Here is a 26193-nt window from a genome sequence, read left to right as displayed (position 1 = left end):
ATAAAACAGCAAATATTTGTAAATTTTAAACTGGGCCATTTTGCGAAACGGTAAAAAAAATAAAGGAACACAAACTGTAAATAAGCAACTTGTGTTAAAAATCGTTTTTGCGCTGTGTTTGTGTTGTGATAAAATGATACAGGCATATATTTAATTGCAACACAGCATATCACAAAGCTTTACCATGCACTGCCACACAGTTAAATTAAGGTTATTTTAAAAAGCAAAAAAAAAAATCAAGCACTGCAATGCGTTTGAACAACGCACCACAGCGCATGTGCATGGCATACACCACAATATGGTGCGTGTATATGTTATCTGTGTGCGCATATGGGGAAGGGGGAGTTTGTGTTTTATTTATCTTTTATTTTCTTTCTTTCTTTTTTTTTTTTTTTTTTTACTGTTGAGGGGCTTTGGGAAAATATCAGGGGACTAAACAGACATTTCCTTTTTGAAATAGAACAGAGTCCTCAATCTCTTTTTCTGCAGCCTCAGAACTGAATGAATGGAAAGCACTCAGTACAGAGGCTTCCTATTCATTCACAAACTGGTGATCCTAAATATTTACTATAAACCAGTTATGAATGGGTAGAAGCCTCTGTACGGAGTGCTTCTACCCATTCAGAAACTCATGAATAAACAGGAAGTGATGTAAAGCACACCCTGTTCATTCATAACTGGGGATACATAGTACTATGTGTCCCCAGTTGTTTACAAATACTGGAGTGATCAGCAATCACTCCAGGGTTTGTGATATTTACCGATCCTCTGTGTGCAGAACAGATATTTACCAATCCTCCGCTTGGCCATCCTGACCCGCTCAGCCACGCACAGATCACAGAGCCGCCGGCCAAAGTGAAAGAAACAGCAGGCTCTCCTCACCACTCAGCCTTCTTGATCAGGGGCTCCCTCTTCCGCCCCCCTGCCAGCCATTTCTGCTCAGGTCCCCGCTGCCTCAGCCCATACAGCCAGGGGAGAGCAGCGGGGATCTGAGGAGAAATAGATCCCAGCCTGGAGTGGCGCCAGAGGAGAAGCTGACAGATGCAAGCGGCCGCCCAGAATTTCTGTGATTTTACAAAGGACCGTTGGGGGAACTGTTTTGATACAAGTTTATGGTTGCTAAAGTGACCATGAGCTTATAGCAGAAGGGTGAAAGCCACCAACGTAAGGCTGACTGACGTGGCCAGCTTCAAGCAATTGTGTTTCACTGTAAGCCTTACGTCGGTGGCAGCGAAAGGGTTAAAGCATAGCTAGTATAGGGTTATGTTATTCTTTTAAATTATATGGTATGTTGACAACCTGAAAACAAAGCTAAAAAATACATTTGAAATATTTATATAAAGCTTTAGTAACAATTTAAATAACTATACTGTATATTACCACATTATACTGATTTAAGCTGAACAAAGGAGTAAATAGTATATTAGCTTACAGATAGTTATGAGAACAATGGGAAGGGAGACATCTGCCTGGCCCTGAATGAGTCAATGGAGTGCCGGGAATAGTCATTAATGGCACAGATAGTACTTTAAACCTTCACTCTGATCCACAGACCACCACACCCAGCTGTTTTTAAGTAAATTGGCTAACTGGTTCCTAAGGTTTGTTCAGCCCCTTCTTATCTGCTTAGTTGCTTTTCCATCTATGGACACCAGTACAGTGCTCATAGTTTACTCCAAACCATTAATGCCCATGTGGATGGATGGGGAGAGGCATATATAAAAGGACTTTCTGATCCAAATTTGCAATTTTCCTTGTATGCCTTTTTGGCCTGAAGTATAACAAACCCCTTTGTACTGTATTTGTGGGATTTAAGAGAGCCTAGGGTCCCAGAAAATCTTGTGGGCTACCTACCAATTCTACATTACAAATAAACCAGCTCTCAGTGATTCTCCGAAATAAGCGTTATTGAAGATTCAAGTCACCCATAAACGGGCTGAACTGTGTAAGTTTTACATGTAGTCGGGGTGACTAAAACCCTTAATATAGTCTACTTTGGAGGATCACTTTGAGCAACAATGTATCTGAAACTTTGACTTGCATTCAGTCTGGACTGTTAACTGTGCATCAATAGAGGAGAATGTGGGCTTGATGTGAGCTTGGAGTGGCAGTTTTCCTACCACATGTACCTACCATTCCCCTAGTACATTACTAATAAAGAAATAAACTATACATAATAGGGCAAAATTCTGAACCTTCAGACATACCAAAGTAACTTTTTGCCATGGTCGGTACTTGCAAGAGCTTCCAGTATTTTCATCTTTTCCGCCTCATATAAGGACAGGTTGTACATTTTTAGGAGGTAATCCCATCCTTCATCTGTTTGAGCACCAATTTTAAATACTATGGTCATGACAGCTGTTGGAAGACTGAGAAAAACAAAATATGAACTTTTTAAAGTAGCTATCCTGATTAGATGCGTTTCATAAAAGCCAAATATAAAAAGTTTTCAAGCTGAACCGTATTATACTCCTAATAGGCTAGGTCCTTTGAGGCTCCTGATGAAAATCCTCTGTGATCCAATAAAATATTTTGTGGTGAAAAGGGATTAAAAGGCAACAACATTTGGCGCTAATCAGTAGAAGTAGGCCACTGTGCAACATAAACACACCTTAAAGTAACTCAAATTAAATGACATTTTAGTTTGCCATAACAGTGTATAATAATCAATTTTCCTATTTTAAAAATAAAACAGGGTTTTTATCTAACCTGTCAAATCTGTTTATTAAAGTACATCACAAGGAGTTAATTATTTGACCACTGGGTTATTAAGCTACCTTCATGTGGCTGGATAATGACAATTCAATAACCCCTCCTACTCCCAGCCTGCCTCAGTTTTGTAGCAAGCAGTACCGAGTGGATCACAGAACACCGAGGGGGATGGTCCTGTGCCCTATAATGTACTCCAAGAAATTGATTAGACAAGCAAGACAAAAAAACTGTTTTTTTGATCGTACACCACAAGACACAGGAAGGTAATTCTGGGACATTGAAAAGCAATGAAACATAGGGGCAGGCAACACAGCAAACAATGGCTAACAGGCTCAAGGAATAGATAACTAGAACAAAGGCATCTCCACAAATTACAAGGCTGTCTGAAGGTTCTTCTGGCCAAAAATGGCATCCACAGATGCCGGAACTTCAATGGTGGAACAAACCAAAAGTGTGAACGGAGAACCAGGTGGTGGCCTTACAGATTTGGAAGATAGAAGCCTAGTGCTGAAAAGTCCAGGAAACACTTACACTTTTAGCTGATAGGCCTGAGAGATGGTCTGAGGAATCCACCTAGTAATCGTGGATCAGGAGGCTGATGTTCCATACATGGACCCTCAAGGAAAAAGAATAGAAAATCAGACTTTCGAATAGCAGCAGCTGCAGAGAGGTAAACTCTGACCACCCAAAGTCCAAACACTAGGAGGAAATGTATTTAGGATGTTTAGATGCAGGACAAAAGGACGGTAACACAATGTCCTGATTAAGGTGGAAGGCAGAGACGACCTTAGGCCTTACTACAACTTTATCCCTATGGATGACAACAAAGGGCTCCTTATGGTCATTTACCAATTCAGAAAAAATGCCTAGCAGAATTGATGGCTGCAAGGAAGACCACCTTATGAGTAAGCAAAGGCAGAGTAATGTCTCTAAAAGGTGTAAAGGGCAGTTTCTGTAGTGCCTACAGAACAAGATTGATGTCCCATGATGTCCCTGGAGCACAAACAGGGGGAATAACAAGTGCCACCCAAAAAGCCTTTACCAATGAGTGAGTGGCCTCTGGAAGAGAATCACCAAGACTGAAATCTGACCCTTGATAGTATTCCAAGCTAAACAGTGGTGTAGGCCACACAAGGATGGAAATTTCAACCTTGCACCAGGCAAAATATGCCTTGCAGGTGTGATAGTAGACCTTGTGTGAGGTTGAATTCCTAGCCTTAAGGAGCATAGAGCATCTGAAAAGCCTGAGTCACTCATGATTTGGGCTTCAGCGGCCATGCTGCTAAAAGCCAGCAAATGAGCAGCAGGGTGAAATACCTGTCCTTGCGACAGTAGGTCTGCCGGATTCAGAAGTGGATTGATGTTTCCTGGATCGTTGGGTCCGAACCTAGGAGTTGAAAAACCGTAGCTTCTACTGTGGCAGGAAGACTCTGGGCAGGGTTGTGTTCAAGACCATCGCTAGGCATTCCTAGTGATGGGAAGGCTCCAGCGCTGATTTCTGGAGTTTCAGGACCCATCTGAAGCACTGTAGGAACTGTATTGTCCGCTGAATGTTGGCAGACAGGGCTGACACTGACTGCTTCCTGAAGAGTAGGTTATCCAATTACTGCAATGTCAGAATGCAGATTTGCATTGCAAAGACAGGGGCCAGCACCTTGGTGAACATCCTGGGTGTTGTGGACAGACCAAAAGGGAAGGGTAACAAATTTAAAACATTGGGCACCCGCAGCAAAACGCAGGTAGTGATAGCAGGCATCTTTGTGGTCCACCAAGGCTAAGAAATCTCCCGAATGAAGGGAGCAAATGACAGCGGGTGTATTGCCCCCAAAACTGCTGAACTGGAAAGAACTGGGTGAGTATCTTCCAGTCTAAGATAGGGCAAGTAGTATCAAAGAGTATGGCCAGAAGTTCCAAATAGATCAGCCATCATCATCAGTCTAATTTTCCACTAGCTTGATGTTTGTAATTCCTAGGGATGAATCGATACTGTTTTTTAGTATTGAGTAGCAACATTTTTTATGGTACTCGCCGACACCAAGTACTGGTGCCGTGTGCCACGATTATCAGGAAGTCAGGCAGCGGATTATGACCCGTGCCTAGCTTCCCGATTGCCTGTGAAGCCGGTTTTCTAGCGAAAGAACACTGGCTTTACTTGCCAAGGCTGCCTGGCTTCCTGACCAATCAAGAAGCCAGGCGGCACATCATGAACTGTCTCCCGGCTTCCTGATTGGCTAGGAACCCGGCTTCACTTGTTGCTAGGCAGCTTAGTTTCCTGACCAATCAAGAAGCCAGACAGCACGTCATGAACCGCCTCACCGGCTTCCTGATTGGCTAGGAACCCGGCTTCACTTGTTGCTAGGCAGCGTGGCTTCCTGTTCAATCAGGAAGCCGGGATGCGAGTCATGAGGTGCCGTCTGGCTTCCTGATTGGTCAGGAAGCTAAGCTGCCTAGCAACAAGTGAAGCCGGCTTCCTAGCCAATCAAGAAGCCAGGCGGCATGTCATGAACCACCCCTTGGCTTCCTGAATGTAAAGGAAGCCAGCTCCATGCTCCCTCAGCATTGCCGGTTAGACGGATTTCTTCCTCTGACCGGAAGTTCCGGTATCGAAAGCAAGTATCAAAACATTTGGGCGAGTACGAGTACTCGCCCAAATACTCAGTACCGGTATCAGTGCATCCCAAGTAATTTCCAATTTCTGTGTTAGGATGGCCATAATTAAGCAGATTCCTCCTCAAATTTTATAGCCTTATACGTCTCAAACGAGAATTGACCCATTTAGGGTTACCTTTGCCAGAATGGCTGAAGTCTCTAAATAAATACAAAAGTATGGAATCGTGCAGGTGAATGAATAGGTATTGGCTATTTGCAAAATTTTAGAGATTATATAGTACAGAGATTTAGCTGTAACAGATGCTGGTTTCAATTGTAGCGTAAAGCCCAGCTACCAGTAGAAATTAATTGTGATGAGGTGCACAATGTAGTTCACATGTTTTATGATTTTGTACAATGTTGCCACCAGTCCCAAAGCACTTTGCAAAGGATGAAGTCCTGACCTGGAACAATTTTGCATATTAGGAAAGACACAAAACTAAAATGTCCTTACCTGCAAGCTTTTACTGGGTGTATAAAGTACTAAAGAGAAGTTGTCTTGGAAAGTCTGTGCTCGCCACAGCAAAAAAATCAGATGCTACTTTTTCTATTCAGGTCAAGAGAGTGAAGGCAAAAATCGAAGTGGCTACTATGAGCAACTCAGCCAGTCTAAGACAACTCTTTCCTCACACACATTTGACAAATGTGATGTAATCTGTTCTACCTGTCAGGCCAGGTCCATACATGTTATGAGTGGTTTGCTGATAAGAAAATACATTACTGCATAACAATATGTTTCAGGCTTTCCAGCATTCATAATGGTATATAATATTCAAGCCTTACTGTGCTCCATTCATCCAATGGTTGAACAGCTCAGTTGCATTTCCTATGCAGTTCTTCTGTTTAATGGAGCAAGATAATTCCAAAAGTAATGATCTCAACTCTTGCTCAGACAAAGATCCTTCATCACTCCATGTCTGCTCCCCTATGAGATGTGCAAGTAGGTCCACAAGACGATTCTACAGTAAAGAAATAACATTTTTTTTTATTTTTTTTTTACCCATAAGTTTTTAATTACATTTCTGGATGACGTCTGAAAACTGCTGGAGAAGTCACTATGGTGTTGGTTTGGACTATGGCATCCCTATACACACATTGATGTGGTATACAAATAATTGAAATATACAGTATTATATTACAGTAATATATAGTCCATGACATGACAATGCTTAATATCAAACCTATACTCTAACATCTATAGTTGATTGTATCAAGATGCATTTAATGTAGACCCAACGTTTTACAATAAGTCCACTTTTTCAAATTCTTCCACTGTCCAGGGACATAATATGCAACCTGTTCTACTCTCCTCACCAGCTATCCATTGGCTCTGTAACAAAACACGTTCTGGCTAGCGAAAGCTTTCTTAGCTAGAGCCTAAAGTGGATATAGTGGGTGAATATATCAACCAAATAAGCTTTAAGTTCTGTATATGGCAGTATTTTAAAAAGTTAGACGTGTGCAGATGCTATAAATGTGCTTCCAGAATTAATCTACCACCTTTACTGTATATTATATTATGTAACTAGAATTCGTTCAACCATTGGGTAGTTTTATGTAGTTTTTGCAATCAAAGCTGGCTGAAAGTGATTTAAAAAGTACCAATAGTGAACAATTACTAATATGTTGGGTAAGTGGGAATTTTGTAGAGTGATATACTGTACAGCAACCACAAGCATTGTGTAAAATCAATCAGTGAATTGCTAAAGTTAAAGAAAAAAGTGATGCTATGCTAAAGGGAAATGCTGCTCAGTTTACCTTAGACTTTAGGGTGGGGTGCAAGCTCTTCTGTCATTCTGTGCCATACAGCCTACCCAACCAAGATGTACACCTGTCTGTAATACTTCCCATCAATATACCGTAGTACGCTGCAGGGATTTAAGTAACTTCACAGATATGCTCTCGTCAGGGCAGAAGACAGCATGGCTAGGCAACGTCATAAGTGTGAAGTACTCTGCTGCTTCTTGCATGCATGCAGGAGTTTATTCATTTCTGCACCCAGGTGTGCAGACAATGTACCTTGAGCTGTGTATGTTCCACTCAATGTACATTCTAAAGAAGATTGCCAGGCAGGAAAGTTTGTTTATTTGCAGAAGAGCCATTAGCAAAGAATGCCTGCTTGCATTTAGGTTCAGTTCCGCTTGAGTATAGGTCCACTGTAAGTAAAGCAGCGCTTTCAAAATCTGTTTATAAAAGTCATTGTGCATTCTGAAGCCATCATCAATAAACATTTTCTGTGTCATACTTGATGCTTTGAACTATCAATAGAAGATCAATAGAAACACGAGTGATGGCAGAATAAAGAGCAAGTGGTTAACGGAGAGGTCCATTATGACCAGTCTATTAAGGCTGAACAAATAGAAAAAGGGGGGAGCTACCCACTGCAGCCAAATTTGTTATTTTTCCAAAAGCAAGGTAACATCTACCTGGTTATGGTTTCAATAGCAATACCTCCTTTCCATTCCCTTGCTATGCACCAGTCTGTTTCATACCGCTTTATGTCTACAGCAGAATAGAACAGAAGAAAAATAGGCATACCTTCAATCGGAGCGCCAGATTCATCTCACCCAGTTTAGCTAGAATATCGTGGATGTGAAAAACTTGGACAGTTGTCTGTTTGATTGGAGCAATATCCCTTTCATTCACAAGATATGCTATGTGATCGATCACCATCGTTAGTGGGACCCGATTTACACTGGAAAACAAGAAGAAAATACACAGAGTAAACTAACAGTGTAAATATTTGGCACATAAAAAGACTAGAATGTTGAAAAATGCTATTTTATATAACGGGTTGTTAACCTTAAAGAAGACCTGCAGGAAATGGTTTTATTAACCTTTGCAGTGGGGATACCCCCGCACTGCAAGGGTTAACTGCTCGTTTTTGTCTAGGATAAAAAAAAAAGAAGTTTTACTCACCGAAAGCTCTGAGGCAGTTTCTTCTGAGACCGTTCCTTTCAGCGTCTCTCCCCCTCCTCTGTAGTGGTCTTAGGTCCCATAAATCATCACGTCTATACACTGTGTATAGAAGTAACGACGTGAGGAAGATTCCAATGCTGCAGTGGCGGAGGAGACAGGCTGGAGGGAGCGCTGTGACAGTTGGCCGGCTTGGAGTTTGGGGTGAGTATATCTTTGTTATTTTTAAAACCTAGACACAAAAAGCACTCAGCCCCACTGCAAGCGTTACAAAAAAGTTTCCTGGAGTTCTTCTTTAAGAGAGAGCTCCACTGGGTAATTTTTAATGTAACACTGAAATATTAAGTTGAAATAATTGAAGTCATTCTTTCAAAAGCTCAGCTCCCCCTGCTTCTCACTACCAGAGCTCCTGCTCTGTGTTTACATGAGAGATTAGAAGATTGGAAGACCGCCAGTCACTCTTTGGAGGTGAAGCAGGGTGAGCTGTCTTAAGGGCCACTTCACACCACAAAGGCTGGGTCCCGCCTCTGGAACTTAAACTGGCCGGCTCCCTGCGTTCCAGGGCGTGGTGGTGCACTGAAGTCAATTGCCCGCACCCGGAACACAGGCACATTAGTGCTTGCGTTCCGCTCCTGTGCGATCTACAAAAATACTGCAAGCACTACCTGCTTTCTGGATGCGGGCGATCGCAATGCGGGCGGGGGGCATGGCTGCGGTGCCATTGACTTAAATGCACCGCCACGCCCCCTCCCGCTCCTGAACGCAGGGAGCCAGCCGGCTTGCATTCCAGAGACCGAATGCTCTGGAACACAGCCCTTGTGGTGTGACCCGGCCCTAAAGACACAAGTGTTTTTCCTGTGACATTTTGGGATGATTTTCTCCACAGTACCAGCAGTTAAAGAGGTCAGGGAGCACTTGTTAAGAATATGTTAATGCTTAAATGCCAAAACCAGTCCACTTTAAGTCCCCATATTGGTCATTGAGGTCTCTAATCACATAAAACAATCACCAAGTAGGCTTGGGAACTATCAAGGCAAAGGAAGTTTTTCATACAGTTAAAATCTCTTGAATCCCTAGATCATTTTGACATGCAGTCTTCAGTGAAGGTAATCTCTAACTATGCATTTACGATCATATGCTCTGTGAGAATTACTTCGGCTTATTTTAAAGTAGTTGTGAGGCTTTGGAATTACAGGATGTATACATTTGCAGGTTATTTATATAGCAAAGTATTCATCTTATAATTGTAAGCAAAGCATATCAGGATCTGGGCTAGTAGAGATGTGTACACAGTAAAAACCACAAGATGCAGAGATTTGTTCGCTTAGCAATGTCAATAAATCAGCCATAAACTGAAATGTCCAGAGCAGGTTTGAGGTCAATGAATATTTCCTGTCCAGTATGAAATACAAACAACATTCCAATAAGCAATGAAACATTTTGCTGGCAGACAGCAAAAAATAGATAAACAGGCAAGTAATAAATCACTCCTTATCACAGAGTTAAAGTGAAAAGCGCACATTTATTCTTATAAAAACTGTCTGCATTTCATTAGTAAGATGAATAAAATAAAACAGCATACATAAGAAGACTACAAATAAGGAATTACCTAGACAGGACAAATATGTCATGGATCAAGTTGGCTCGATCACTGGCAGTTAGAAAGGTGTGATTCTTTTGCAGTTGTCCAATAAGCGCTTTCCAACCTTCCTGGCCATAATCCACTATATAGTAGCCAGTCATATTCACATTGAACTTCAGCCAGGACGGCTCACTTTGGAGGGCAATTTTACCTGCGAAGATCATGAGATGGAATTCTATGTTACTTGAAAGACACACCACTATTTTATCTGAAAGGTTCAGTCCACCCAAAATGCTGGTGACTGAGTTGCTCACAATGTTTCTGCCCCCTGTGATTGAAAGACGAAATCTTTCTACAAGAGAGCCTGTCTAAAATAGCTATAAGATCTCAGCAAGTGACCCAAATGTTGAAGGATCCTCCCAGCACTCTATATAGAAAACAAAACAAAAAAAAACTTCACAATTTCTGAGATTGGAAAAAGGACACCTTTTAGCATTAAATTCTTAAGGCAAAGCACACGTGTCCTTGTTATACTCTTTTTATATCTTGATCGCCAATGAAAACACTCACCTCTCCGCCTTCCGGGAGTAACCGTCGGCTAGGGGGTTTAACACCGCGGATGTCAACTGGTTAATAACGTGCTGGATTAGTGTGATCCTAGTTCATTTTCAGTAACAAAAAAAAAAACAATGAATGCACGAAATTCTAACAGTAATATGGCCAGCTTTAAGAGCATGGAGAAAGTAGAGCCTCCAAGAAAGAAAAATAACATAATTGTTGGGGTGCATAGGATAGAGTACTGTAATCCTATATATTACTTACCCTCTGGTTCATGGAGTAAGTAGACAGATTCACAAGTAGTCCCATCACAAGGGCCATATGTATAGGATAGAGGTACATGCCATAGAGTACTATAAAAAACAAAATACACTCATAAGCAAGAACGTAATCTATTTATGTGTTGCACTAAATATGGGATATGCATGTTATAAATCTCAGGAATAAAATTAAACCTATTTAAACCAGCCATACACAACCTAAAGCCACCCAGCCGTTGACTAACTACATTGCTTAACATATAGCACTGGCTGACCACATTTTCTCCATGTTTTCTGTGTCAGCTTCAGGGCTTATGTACACTGGCATTTATTTTATCTAGAGCCACTATTCTCCTCATAGGAATGAAGAAACAGACCAGGAGGGTATAAGCCGTTTAGAAGCAAACTGAAAGCAGGCTGCAATAGCCCATATACTCATGTGAAATCATAGCCTGTTCTCTTTTTATTTAGATGTGTTTGGATAAATACCTGTTGATCATTCCAGTCCCCCCATTTTGTGCTTTTGTAACCTGCTGCTAGGAGTTACAGGATGCCGTGTCCATGCAAGCCATGCCTGTAACTCCCTATAATTAGTTTAGGTGCCACGCCTTCCACCAAGTCCTGCATTAGGGAACTAGGTCTGTTAGCTTGGCCCTATAAAACATTCATCTTGCAACTGCTCAAACACATTTTGACATGTAACGTCTTTGTTTTCCAAGGTTCCAACAATCTTCCGACGCATGGGGTTGTATTGTGCCTCATTGTATGCCAACCTGTCTCTGGGGGTTTGGGAACATGCATTGTTCTCATATGACTAAAAGTCCACGTATCTGTGCCATATTCTAGCATAGCACATGTATATAGAAGACATCTTTTTTATTTGGTCAGGGATGTCCCATGAGTTGTCTATGTTGAGTTGCACCCCTAGGAAGAACTCCTTTACCATCAAGTTCACCGTGAATTCTAGAGCTGACTAAATATTTTTTGATGTTGAAATAATAGTGCAATAGGCTGGATGCCTTACCACTACTCTATCTGGCATACTCAAAATGGGAAATACAATCCTTCACATCCAAAGTGCCCAGCCCACCATAGTTAATCACAGAACATCCTATAGATTTTAGGCTGAGAAAATATTGCTGCTTTGAAAAGGAAGCAAAATAACTTAAGGACATATCAAAAAGAAAAAAAAAGTCCAACAAGTTTTTAATCAACAAGACAAAGAATATTCAATCCGCTGAGACTCCCCGTCTAAAGGGCACCCGCACTAACACCTTAACCAGTTAAGGGCTTAACCGTAGAGACTTATGACTCAGAGTCTCTACGATGAAGCCCTTAATGGGTGAAATGCATTAGAGTGTGGAATACGACTTCTTGTTGGTGGGCTTCAGTGTGTGGCTTCTTTCTTTGGGCTACTGTGCTGGAGCGTAGACATGCATGCTGCAGGCTTGGTATTGGACGGAGCAGTGAAATTTGTCTGTATCTGGCTACCCAATTATATACCGGCTTTCATTAACCTAATACACTGGCTTATATACAGCACAATATTTATCTGTACATAGTGGGTGTAAATGTGTCTCCCAGTACTTGCAGTTAAGAGCGCCTACCAACCTCAGTTTTTTATTACTGCAGTGCAATAGGGTACACTTTCTCATTATCAAAACACATGTCCCTTTCCTCAAATCTATTCAGTTAGAAAATAAAAAGCTGCAACTTTACATTTATTGTTTGCCAAACATGTCAAAGAAGATGAGAAGCTACACACAACCAGGGAAGACACACACACCTGGAGTTCCCAGTGGCGTTGGCTGGATTTACAGCTCGTATGAATCGTTCCTGACTCACTGACACTTCCTTCCCGTTCCTCGCCACCTTCACCAGAGGATATCCAGCTTGTTGTGTCCAGGTCCTCATCATGTTCTTCACATCTGGATTGGATTTAGTGACCTGAAGAGTGAAACATTTGTCTCCCGTCACATGGCAATATGAACATTGCAACATATAATCATCATCAGAGCTCACTCAAATGTTCCCATATTACTTGATGAAAAATTATTTCTGTTGCAGAGGGGAAAGTTGTGTACTTTTTATTGAAACCTCATAGCTAAGAATACCATCAAACTCTCAGTGAACTTTGTTTACTCAAGTTTGTCTTGTTAACGAATAGGAAAGTGAAAAAAAATAAAACATTTTAATTACAAACATTGAGAAACAGAAATTTTCTTTTATCTGTAAGTGGCAGATAACAGTGACTTGCTAGCATTTTTGCAGAATTTTAAAACTAAATTCCAGGCAGATAAAAAAAAAGAAGAAGCAGCACACCATTTATTGGAGTTTTGTAAAAATCCTTCAAAACGCGCTTCAATACCAGGTAGGAAACATGCAGGAATCTTTTCATCAAGGTCTATCCACAGAGCTACTTTCATACTTTAGCCAGCGCTCTGTTCATTGGCAATTCCCCAAGAACATATGATATAAAAATAATACATTTTTATGAGTTTGACCAGAAATAATTTTAAAGTGACACTAAACTCAGGAGTTAAACCTTAAAAAATGAATTCAGGTACCTTAACCATTAACTAAACTGGACCTTATTTGTGCATCACTAAGTCCTCAAATTATCTCTGAATACATGCGGACACTGTCCTTCCTTCTGGAGGTTGGCTACTTTTGTTCCTCATGGTCCCTGTGTGTGTTGTAAAGTAGCCACCGCTGCAAGCTCACTCCCATGATAAACTACCATCTCGCGTTTAGTTTACTAATTGTATTGAGATTGTAGTCCATTACGGGAGTGAGCTTGGAGTGGGGGCTACTTTACAATACAAGCAAAACAAATGACAAACGCACTCAACAATTTGTCACTCTGTTATTAACCTCAGTGGTGAGACAAGTTGTTTTATATGCTGGTTTGTGAGTGTGCCATGATGCCTTTCTACTGTTTTACTGTTCAAAGCCCATTTCGTGTGCACCTTACTGTATAATGGGTGACAAATTGTTGTGCGTTTGTCATTTGTTTTGCTTGACCGATTTGGTGCAGCGACGCATGGGGGTTCCCAGCTGCCATTGGGATGTGCGGGATCCCTTGTGTGTTTCTGTGCTTTTAAGGAGGCTGGGCTTCCTCCTGACAAACCTGCACCCAATTTGAAATCTTCTGCCCCCATGTGCTCCAAGATGGAGACTCTCATAGTTTAGAGTTAGGACCGCACTATAAGAGGTGCCTTGGCGCGGCAGTGCGGCTTTCACATTTTCTGCAGAAGACGTGTATCCAAACCTCTGTTATTAACCTCAGTGGTGAGACAAGTTGTTTTATATGCTGGTTTGTGAGTGTGCCATGATGCCTTTCTACTGGTTTTTTTTACAATACACACACAGGAACCATGGGGAACAAAAGTAGCCACCCTCCAGAAGGAAGGACAGTGTCAGCACCAATTCAGAGATGATTTGAGGATCTACAGCTGAATGATACACAAATAAGCAACATACAGTAAACTCCCCGTTATACAGCATACACAAGGATTGGTAGATTCCAGATAAATGTAGGTTTCTGGTTGCTTGTTACTATTAAAAATAGGCTTAACTAACGCTATACCCCATACTATACCATAGCCATTACATTAACTCTACATTGACTTCATATTAATATTGAAATAAAGTAATTAAAAGCAAATAAAGACACACACTTTATATTAGTGCTGTACTAGAGGAGCTGTAATACAGTACGTTATTTCTGCCTTACACCGCTGACCTCTCCACTGTGCGCTATTGCCGACTTCTGTACCGTGCGTTACATTACTGAACTTTGTGCTGTGCGTCATCCTGCTGACCTGCTGTACATTTCTGCAGTGTGGGACCTTAAAGGAGGCTCAACGACGCTGCTGGAGGCTTCACCTTGTTACATAGAGGCAGCATTGATGACCCTCCCCCCAACATCCCCACCAGGAGAGGAAGAGAGCACCTGAATCAGATCAACTGTGCACTGCAAGTCCCTGTTTTTTCTGTGAAAAAGTGCCTATGCACCTGACGATTATCGTACGATAATCACGGGTGATTCCCGCAAATTACGATAATCGGCAGGTGTATGGGCAGCGTTTGGCCGCATCTACTGTACGGTTACACGACATTAGTCTTCCAAGCTAGCTGGAAAACCTGCCAAAAATCGTACGATTTTCGGCGGGTTCGTGGCATGCTCAGAAGACGAAAGCAGCAAGGGCTGGTGTGCGCAAGCGCACATTGCCCGCTCAGCATTGCAATCATCAGCAAGCCCTCCCCGCTGTATGATCTGCCTGTCCATGATGGGCAGATCGTACAAAATTTGAATTAACTTACAACCATCGCACAACGAAAGTCGTGCGATGGTTGTAAGGTGTATGGCCAGCTTAACACTGCTGACCTCTGCACTCCGAGTTACATTACTGACCTCTGTACTGCTGACCTTAGTACTGTGCATCACACCACTGGCCTCTGGACTCCGCGTTGTTACTGATCTCTGTACTCTATGTCACACCACTGACCTGGCGGAGTTAAGTCCGGGGCAGGGTAGGGGTTAGGTGGGGCAACTGGTGGCGAGTAACTTTTAAGGCCTGGCTAGTAGCTCAGGACTTGAAATTTTGAGCCCTGGTATAGCATACTATAGTAGAGCATACAATACTGGGAGTGATCACTAGGGAGCGCATGTGTACAGCTCTCGATCACAGACATGGCTTCCCACAGGATAATACAGTACTGTATCGAACAGTACCAGCGGCAATCACACTCTTCTGGCCCGATCCTCTCCCCCGTCTACCCTCCTATGCCGAAGAGCCCTCTCTCCCACTCCTAGAAGGTTGCAGATCGGCAGAACAGCGAGTGCACACTGGGGTTTTTTTTTCTTGCCAGTTCGAATAGTGTTCCGGTTAGTTGAATACCGGACCGGTTAACAGAGAGTTTACTGTATATGTTAATAGCTAAAGGAGATCTATGGAGGCAAGTGATTTCCACTCATCCTCATAGTTAGAGCCGACCTGTGACAAAGAAGCTGTCACAGGTCGGCTCCATCGATGGGGAAGTGAGCAGAAACATGCAGCCAGTCTGCTCACTTCCCGATAGTCTCCCTGCAGTGATTCTCCCTTACCCTCTCTGATCTTCCAGCGCTGAGTTGAGGAACAACCGGGGAAGGGGGCGGGCAGAGCTGGCTCTGCCTCTAGATAGGCAGAGCCATCTGTCACTCACGCAGCTGGGTGGATCTCAACAGTAATGTCGGAATCTGTTCCAGCTGCGGCGATCACAGTAACACGCTTTGGGTCAGGGAAGGACGCTAGTATATATGTCCTCCCGTGACCATAAAGAGAACTATGGAGAAAAACACTTGCCCCATAGTTCTCTTTTAAGGTACTTTAATGCATTTCAAAGTTTTTAACTCCTGAGTTTACTGTCTCTTTACCAAAATCATCAAAAACCAGCTAAAAACAAGATAGACTAAGGAGTTAATTAGGGTTAGTCTGCAACAAGCAAGGCTTAAAAGGAAAGGCTTTTAGGAGTAAAAACAAAAAACCCTCGTCACCCTTGCACTTTATGATGAACATTATGTAGCCAATATACAGAATTTAAAAGAAAAACTCCACTTTTGTAGCAATAAAGCCACTGGATCAGAATGACAGCATAGAAGTATTAAGAAGCAAAAGGTTAACAGTGGCAAATGTAAAATGGCCCAGCAGCTTGCACACAATGGCCCCATATGTGTGTGTGGATTTCATTAATAGCATATCTGAAAAGGTCCAAAGGTTATAGCATCCATTTTAATTTTCAGGGGCCATTTTGGTGCTCTATAATGTATTCCGAGTAAATTAATTATACAAAAACATTAGAAACACCCAAACAGTATGTTGCCCTTTAAAGCTTCCCCCCTACCATCATAAAGTAACTCGCATAGGTACATACCTTAGACCTGCTTCAGAGATCTTAACTGTGCAGCCTTACTCAAAGCTGCAAAGCCTTTACGGTATAAATAGTCACAGTTCTGCCCTGTGGCTGATCCATCTTCATGGCGGCCACAGACAATCACAGGACTACAGCCCAGTCAGAGAGAAGTCTCACCTCGGCTCTATAGAACAAGAGCTAAACGATCATGTAACCGCTGTTTCCTCCCTGCAGAGGGCAGCGACTCGCCGCTCCCCATAGAGACTTCCCCTCCCTTCATTGGAGGGACAGACCGGGAAAGGGTATGGGCATAGCTGGCTCTAAGAGGCAGGGTCAGCTGTTAATCAGGCAACCGGATGGATCCCGACAATTATGCCAGCTATAGCACAGCTCTGTGCTGTCAGCATATAGCAGGCAATAGCGAATGTACTCATATGACCCAAAAGAGAAGTAAAGCCAAAAAAAAAAATAAAGGGTCTGGCTTTAACGCTCTTTTAATCACTTCACTCTCTAGTGACACTTTGAAAACAGTGCTACAACTGCAGTTTACAGCTTACAATGGTGGCTCTGGTATGTGATGGAAATAAAAACCATCAGTGACAGCTGGATCCAGTGCTAGGTTCACTATCTGAATTAATCAACATGTATGCGCTATGTCATTCAGAATGTTAGTCATTGCAAACTAACTCTTTTCAGCACAAAGCCCCAAAACCTAATGTCACATTAATATTAAACTAATGATTTATGCAAAAAGTTTAATTTTCTGCATGTACCAATACAACAACCAAATGGAAAAAGCTCTCCTAACACAAAGGAAAAAACACTGGCATTGAGCTTGTTCACTTCTGTATGTTATATGAAGATGGCACTTAATAATGGTATCATTAAAGCTCAAAGCCTTATTTATAAAATTATATTTTCGGGTACATTTCTACCAAACAAAAAAGCCCAATCAGTTCCTTGAAAGATGTAGAACATGCTAACAGAATACAAAAGCAAATTTAAAAATAAATAAAACAATTCTGGGACTTTAAGAATGAAAGACAGAATGTCTAAGGAAAGAATCATCACTATAGACATAGAGAAATACCTACCAGGTTCATACTGTCCCATAGACCATCACTCTTTGTTGATCCATATTGATGTTCTTTTAAATATTGCACGATACACTCATGGAACTTATCCTCAGTGAGGTATGCTTTAAGCATTAGTAGAATAGAAGCACCCTATAGTACAAGGGAGATATACAAATACAAAATAACTAAGAATTATTTTAATAGCACTTTTATCACGTGTGGCTGTATTTATTATCAATGGTGTTCACAAATTTACAGCAACTATTCAAAAATGAGATTTAAACATCTTCCCATTCTGGTTTCCTGTTGATGGATTTGTGGGTGCCTTTGCTTACTGCACACCCCAAACTTTTTAAACAGAGCTAGAGAATTAAAAATAAGTGTGGACCAGCAAACTCTCATATGACCACAAAAATACAAATAACAGAGCTCAGAATGCTGTTTCCAAAGAGGCAAGGCTGTGGCAGCATGAAAGAGGTGTGTACCTCTACTGACAAATAGGGGTTGATTTAATGAAGGCAAATTGGCTGCTCACTTTGCAAGGGAATTTAGCCCCAGCTTTGCCTGGGGTCAAAAATAAGTTATACTCACCCGATTCTCTGAGCTGAAAGGGAGGTCAAATGACCATTATTGATTCCCCACTATTTAGCTGGTGCTTAGTGCAAGCACACTCAGATTGTGGGTAATGGCAGTACTCATATTTATGTCACATTGTATAGGGAAAGAACACGTTTATGTGTGCATGTTTATGTCACATTGTATAGGGAAAGAACATATAGAGCAGGGGTAGGCAAACTCTGGCTCTCCAGCTGTGGTGCAACTACAAATCCCATTATGCCTACGCCTCTGGGAGTCATGCCTTTGGCTTTCAGAATCCTGCAATTCCTAATGGGATTTGAATTTGCACCATAGCTGGTGGGCCAAGGTTTGCCTACCACTGATTTAAAGGTTCTGATCAAGCAAGCACCTTTATGTAATGCTTTTTATCAGCATGGACTTTTCATCCTTGTCCACCTGTGAAAAGTAATCCCAGAATATGATGTATTTAATACACAAACGTTCATAATATTTGTAGTCAGTGTAGGTCTGGCTAGATATAGGATTGCTTTAAAGCAATTGGTCAGCACAATGCACCCTGCCATATTTGCATCAAAGGGTCCCTGTATATCAGCTTCCTGCAATACATGAGGCTAGAAAGAAATAGGATTGGCACCAGGTGATTTCTATTATGCTTGTACACTGCTGCCATCTGCAGGACATCTGATATGCTCATGAGAATAAAAAAAATATTATTATTAAGAATACCTTAATGTAAGAAAGGTCATCAAATATTTCCTCAATTTGCTCTGAAGACTGTACATCAGTAGATATGGGATGAGATGTTTCCAAAGAATCCTTATCCATGGCTACACAACGTGCAGTTAAGAATTTATTGTCCTAATTTCAGAAGAAGAAAAAATGACATTATTTTACAGAAAACAGAAGCAAGGTAACAACAATGGGCCATTTGGAATGGATTGTATGTCCCTGCAATAGGAGGCTGCAGCAACAGGCCCTACACTTTGCCCCACGAAGCATTGCAGTATTACTCATTATTTGGACTTGGCATAGTACTAAAGTGATGTCACTGCATATCAGAAACAGGAAAACACCCATCATGTAAGAAGTGTAAAAGAAAATGTATGCAATTGTCATATCTCACTGATTAGGGAAGATATTTAAAGTGTACTCTATGTCTGGGCAAAAGAAAAAAAAAAATTCAGTACGTTTGCAAAAAATTCACACATATCACCATTTTTTTTCTTTTTAAAAACACTAAGTGCAGAAAAATATTAGGTAAACCTGCCAAAAATCCAGTGAGCTCCTAACTTCCTATAGTGAGCGGACAACACTGCCTCTGCCGCACTGAAATTGAAATAGCCAATAGCAGGCTGGCTATAGCTCCCATCCACTGCCTGGTGTCAATTAGCAGAGAAGCAGACCTAAAAAGAGACATCACTGTTGCCATCACTATTAGGGGTTGACCTGCCATCACTATTAGGGGTCGACCAATATCAGGCCCACTGCCTGTTTACATTCCGCTGCCGGCAGATGAATGGGGCTTGTTTGAAAGCTCCCCATTACTGCCATCACTAGTAGGGGGTCAATGGATATTAAGCCCACGGCATTCTGTAGGTACGTATCGCTAATATTGATAAATTTGAGATTGATCATTTAAAAATTTGTGAATATCGGCCCCTTATCTACAGATAAATCGGTCAACTCCTAGCCCAATGTGTTTAAAACTATTATGATTGGGGAAATTCAACCATTTGCTTTCAATAAACCATTTGTGACACTTTTCCGGGGTTAAGCCAAATTAAAAAGTCCTGCACCACGTTCATGAAAGCTGTGCAACAGTTTTCTTATTATTTCCGATGCTTGCCACAAATTCAGGTATTTCCGTGAGACATATATACATTCTCCCGCCATGGCTGTGACATATGCATTAAGAAATGCCACCATATCGGTGAGACGTAAACTAGAGGTAAATAACACTTCTTTCATGGAGTGAAATTGGGTAGCACGTGTAAGTAACATGTTACAGACAAAATTCTGTCTGGGACAATTCTGCAACAGATTCATGTAAACCTTAGTGATAGTTATATGAATCTGTGGCAAGGTTCACTCTTCGGTAAGCGGCTGGGAGACAGAATTTCGAATGTGCGTCTTACGACAGTCTTAAAAGAATCCCAGGGAATGTTTGGGATCGAAGGTGTGCACTGCTAGTATTTCCATCTGGGCTCATACACATGGTGCTTTTTTACATGTATTTAGCTTACAATTAGGGATGCAGTGATACCGTTTTTTTGGTATCGGGTACAAACACCGATATTTTGCTCTCAGTACTCGCCGATACCGAGTACCAATACCAGTGCTTTCACTGGCATGGAGGCGGTTTCTCGGGCAACCAGGAAGCCGGGCAGAGAGTAATGACATGCTGCCCGGCTTCCCGATTGCCCGAAAGCCGGCTCCATGTTGTTTGATCAGCTCTATTGCGATTGGCTGGGAAAGCCGTGGCCAATCAGCAAGGTGCAGGCTTCCCGGCCAGTCAGGAAACTGGGAGGTGGCCCATTGCTCTCCACCCTGCTTCCCGATTGCCCAGAAAGGCGGCTCCATGTTCCCCTATGGCACTGCATGCCAGAGGAAACCTTCCTCTGACCGGACGTTCCGGTATCGGGGAAGGTATCAGAGCATTTGGGCGAGTAAGAGTACAAATTCAGAGATGATTTGAGGATCTACAGCTGAGTGATACACAAATAAGATACAATTTTGTTATTAGTTAAGGTACTTGAATGCATTTATAGGATGTAATTCCGGAGTTTAGGGTTACTTTATCAAAGGCATGAAACAAAGTGTGTACAAATAGGGCTACAAATCAGATATGCGTTTAGCCAACTGCAGTGAAATGAAACTAGTTTGCCATTTTCTAATGCTGGTAAGGGGTTAAAATTCAAGAAAACCCGGGAAGCCCACAGAAGTCCCATCTGAAGTGGCAGCAATATTTTCAGATCTTGCTGACTACTGAATAGTGTCTCCTTGATGGCACCAAAGAGCTTTCATCTTCTCCTCTCCCTCTGTAAAGACACTGTGTCTGGAATAAATATGAATGGCGTAGAAATGACTGTAAAATATTTGCATACCAGGAGAATGAATTATTAATCGCCCAGAAGGCTTTTGAAGTGGTGAAAACTGTAGTCTACGGTTATTTTTCATACTAATTAACTGAAAGCAGCATCTTAGATGTGTCTGCGAATTTCAATAGTCAAAGTCTTCTGGGAGATGAGCTGCAATTGAGAAAGATTTCTTGTTTGCGCGATCTCATTTGTGTATTGACATGCTGCTGTTAGATGCATTTTGCACCTGTGTTTGCTTCATTAAGAGCATCACTTAATACTTATGACTTGAATTATAGCAGGCTCACATGCGGCTTGTTGAAAGATTTACAAAGACAGGTGTATAAAACCACTTTGCAAGTCGGCCATTTAAGTGTTTAGTTAGGAGGCCTGAGCTATCACATAAAAGCATGAGAACATCACATGACTAACGTGTTGCATGACATTTAACCAAAGAGGTTCACTACATTACACTGTACACAAAGCCAAAGCCTTTCCGTTTTTTTTAGTTTTAGTAGGGAAGGGATAAAACTTTGTTGGTCTTAGTAGGGAAGGGATACAACTTTGTTGGTCTTAGTAGGGAAGGGATAAAACTTTGTTGGTCTGTGAAGGTTTTGGAGATTTCACTTGAAATTCTGTCCCACAAATGTAGCAGGAAGTGAGAGGAAATCTCTACAATGAGATGAAAGTTCCACTCTAAGACAGTTGTCATCAGAACACGTGTCCCATTGCAAGATTTCCCCTTACTACTCGTTCTGGTGACCACTCTAAAATGTTTGATTTATCATTGTCTTGCAGTACTGGGGACAATGTTCACCAGACAGATAAAGAGGGTAAAGTGTCCACTGGGGACTCCAATTGCAATAATACCTGAACAGGGCCTCATCCTTACCTATACACGAATGTAAATGTAAAGAAGGATGGAACACAGCACCCTGGGACAGAAGATCGGGGAGCAGAGGCAGACGCCACGGGGCGTCCACCACCAGCTGAACATCGTCCGCGTACCACGCCCCCCGAGGTTCCTGCAGGTGGCGATATTACCCTACCATTCAGGATCTACGATCTGTTGCCTGTGTCCTTCAATGAACGGGAGAGAAACAATGTTTTGGTCATACAGTAAAGAACTTTCAATCTAGTTAAAAGATCACAATACCGGATCCAACACCTGAAGAATACAAACTCTTGTGATCTAACTCACCATAAAGGAAGCCTGAACCAGCAGAAATACAGGAGACCCCCACTGGCCTGAAAAAGCTAGTTGCCTGGCAGTGTTTTTAGAAATTCTGGGGATTGAGTCAAAGAGTGTCGAAAATACTCTTGAGGCCTCATTCACACTGCCGTGTATGGAGCAGTATATTGGCGTAGCGTAAAAATGCGCAAAAACAGAATGGAACCGAGATGCGCCTGGGCAGCGTATTTTACGTGCATATATGCGTTTGCGCGCGTATACACACGTACAGTTCATTAAAATTTCTATTACGAATGATGCATTCTGGGATTGCATATAAGCACATGTACATATGCGTATATACGCAATATACAATTTTGCTTTTGCGTTGTGTGTGAATGAGGCCTTAAGCGAATGAGGACTACTGTGACAAATGGTTCAACTTGCAACAGAGTCATGTACTGTAGGTGTCTGTAAATGAGAGCTGGACAAATCCCAGGAGCCTGGTAGCCAATGCGCCCTAAAATTACAGTCGGCGGCTTACTTTTGAGGTTTTCTATACTTGGTGTCAATGAAGCTGGGCCCTAAAAAAAAAATAAAGATCCTTCTGCCTTTTGAATTCCATAATAATTTGTCCAGCCTGCAATAAAGTGTATATGGATCTGTTGCAACTCTGACAGAACTATCCCAAGCATCTCACGAAGTGGTGAGTTTTACAGGCAGAGAAGCTACTTGGAGATGCTGGGAGAGTAATGGAAACGTAGCAAATATCAGTTTCAGGGGAACTTAAAGCCACACTCTTTGGCAGAATGATAATTTAACATTAAAAAGCTGGCTGTTATATGCAGGGGGTGGCTGCAAAGTATAAAATTCTAAGCTTGCAGCACACTGTTGCCGAGCTTCTGGGCACTGAAGAGATGAGACTTGAGCTGTACACGCAACTTCTAACAAACACAAGACATTCTGTGATTGGAGGAGAAATGATATCATATACCTGCCTCTTCTCCTCCTCCAATCACAGAATGTCTTGCATTCTCTACAAAAATAAAACAAGACATTTTGTGAATGGAAGATAGTGAAGAGGGACTGGCGATGTGACTGGGGCGATGTGACTGGGGCGATGTACAGCTCGGGTCGCATACGTGCTGCAAACTAAGATCATTCTGCCAAAGATTATAGCTTTAAGTTCCCCTGGAACTGATATTTGATACATTTCCATTGCTCTCCCAACTTCTCCGAATAGCTTCTCTGCTTGTAAAACTTCACCAGCCCGCAAGAGAGGTGCTTGCGACATTTCTGTATTTGCACTTGCTGTTCCCTGTGGAAAGAAAAGATCAGGACCATATGGGAATGGTACTGGAATTTGCAGCTCTGCCATTTTGGTACATTTGTGAAGGTAACAAAGGTTGCAAGAGAAGCAACACCACCACAGCAGTACTTGGATGTAGCAACATAGTGGTAAAGGGGCATTGATGTGCATGCAATGGTATACAAAACGTTAATCTTCTGTTAATTAAATGGGTGTTTTGCAAAAAACCTGTAATATAAATGAATCATGATTGGTCGATATGATTTCCACATAACAAATACTCCTAAAATTGCCTGGCAGCAACCACCTACACCTAGGAGATTGAGGCCCTGGTGAAATGATGTCACAAATAGCACCTATTCTGCAGTTAGGTCAATAGACCCTATGGGAGAAAAAAATCAAACAAAATAGCTTCAAAGAAAACATAGCTCCTAACAAAACTACAGTCGTGTGAAGCGGAAAGTACACCTTCTTCAAATTCTATGCTTTTAAGTATTAGGACATAATAAAAATCCTCTGGTCCTGTGTCATGTGTTGTTCTTCATCTTTTAGATTGTAAGCCCTCAGGGGCAGGGCCCTCCTTAGCATCGTGTCTTGAATTGTATTGTAATTGTAATGTCTTCCTTATATTGTAAAGCAAACTGTCGGCGCTATAGAAATACTATGTAATAATAATCTGAGGTTGCATTAACCTAAATGTTAAGACCTGCTAAGGACCAGATTTTTTTTTATTTTTTATGTCCTGATGCTCAAAACCTTAGAATTCAAAGAGGATGCACCTTTCTTTTTCACATGATAGTAAATAAAAAATCAAGCAGCAAAAAAAAAGAAAAAGAAAAATTCTGTGCATCATTCAATGACAACAGCACCATCTTGTGGTGTTTAGAGATCAGTACAACTGTTTACACAAAGTATATAGGATACCCAATGTTGGGACAATTAAATATTTAAAGCAAACCAAGTACCGAGAAACAAGTACTAAAAAGAGCTGCCCGGGCTTTACAGTATTTATATGGGTCACAATGTAGAATATGTAATCATCCAGTGGCTCTTAGGCTCTACCCCTCTGGACATGCAATGGTGGTTTAGGCCACCCAAATTTAGCAGCCACTGTGAGGAGGAAGGTACGGGAGGTAGGCCAGAGCACTAACCTCCAAGTATTATTTAGCATTTGCATAGTAGAGTATCCTGAGCTTCAGTTTCCAGAGTGCACTAGAAGAGAACTAATGTGGGTAAAATACACTGTCCTGATATAGGTGCACTTTAACGTTCTACGTGCCAAGGGTGCTGCTGCCTATTGAAGCCATCTATATACAGAAGACCTTTTTAAAGTGGAACTAAAGCCAAAACATTTTTTTTTTCATTGTGGATAGAGTAGAGTAAGGGAAGGTTATAACCCGTCAGTTTGTTTTTGCAGGTTTTTTTTGCCATCTGTGTCCCATTGGGGGGATTTCCTTTCACTTCCTGTCCCAGAGTCACTGCAGAAAATAAGAGGAAATTGCTCTAAAGCGAGGGGGAAAAAAAAACTTATAGTCAACAGGAATAGCATCCCCGTTGGAAAATTTCCCCTCTATTCCGATTACAATTCAAAATTTGGTATTTTCTACACTCAATTTTGATAACAGCACAAATTGAGAGGGCGTATCTCCCTAATGGGGACATAAAAGACAAATAAAACCTGTTTTTCAGCATTATAATCCAGGTTAAAATTTAGCTATTTGCAGTAATTAAACCAAAAGCAAAATATAGAACACAGGGAGGAGCTACAGAACTATGGGGTAAGTGCTTACCCCATAGCTCTCCTAAGGGTCACGGGAGGACATATACTAGCATCCTCACGTGACCCAAAGCTCAGTATATCGTGAGCTATAGCTTGCGGTATACTAAGAGCGCTGCAGCCAGGACAGATCCCGACATTACTGTAGAGATCCACCCAGCTGCGTGAGTGACAGCTGGCTCTGCTTAGCTAGAGGCAGAGCCAGCTGTACCCGCCCCGTCCCCCTTCTGTTCCGCCAGTCAGCGCTGGAGGATCGGACAGGGGGAAGGAGGGAATCCCTGCAGGGAGCCGTGACTGAGACAGTCATGGCTCTCTGCAGGGACACGATCAAGAAGTGAGCGAGCGACGGTATGTGTTCGCTCACTTCCCGATTTATTGAGCCGACATGTGACAGTTTAAATGTCACATGTTGGCTCGAACTATGAGGTTGAGTGAAAATCACTCCCCTCATAGTTCTCCTTTAATACCACCCATTACTTTGGTATCCCATCCAATTTGAAAATAGTGTAACTAAATAAAAAGTGTATTTAAATTGTATAGTAAAAGGTTGACTAATCTGAGATGCAGCATTCACACTGAACCTCAAAGCATTATATAATCTCCTAGGACTAGTGCCTACCTTTTCTTCCAAG

At 41.8% G+C, this 26193-nt stretch overlaps 1 protein-coding gene across 1 annotated transcript in view; it reads right to left on the bottom strand.

The window, feature by feature from the left end:
• The window catches only part of LNPEP (leucyl and cystinyl aminopeptidase), a 91590-nt gene that overhangs the window by 9420 nt on the left and 55977 nt on the right, over positions 1 to 26193 (bottom strand). Inside the window, exons 8-15 of the mRNA XM_018560229.1 lie at positions 18954 to 19085; positions 17667 to 17798; positions 12464 to 12624; positions 10682 to 10770; positions 9887 to 10070; positions 7900 to 8056; positions 6145 to 6320; positions 2208 to 2369 (exon numbers count right to left, since the gene is read on the bottom strand). Coding sequence (XP_018415731.1) covers positions 2208 to 2369; positions 6145 to 6320; positions 7900 to 8056; positions 9887 to 10070; positions 10682 to 10770; positions 12464 to 12624; positions 17667 to 17798; positions 18954 to 19085 — 1193 coding nt within the window. The remainder of the gene's footprint in view (positions 1 to 2207; positions 2370 to 6144; positions 6321 to 7899; positions 8057 to 9886; positions 10071 to 10681; positions 10771 to 12463; positions 12625 to 17666; positions 17799 to 18953; positions 19086 to 26193) is intronic.

The sequence above is a fragment of the Nanorana parkeri genome, unplaced genomic scaffold (genome assembly GCF_000935625.1).
Source record: "Nanorana parkeri isolate BGI_ZX_2015 unplaced genomic scaffold, ASM93562v1 scaffold441, whole genome shotgun sequence".
Taxonomy (NCBI): domain Eukaryota; kingdom Metazoa; phylum Chordata; class Amphibia; order Anura; family Dicroglossidae; genus Nanorana; species Nanorana parkeri.
The sequence above is the reverse complement of the archived record's forward strand: the minus strand, read 5'-3'. Positions and strand labels throughout refer to the sequence as shown.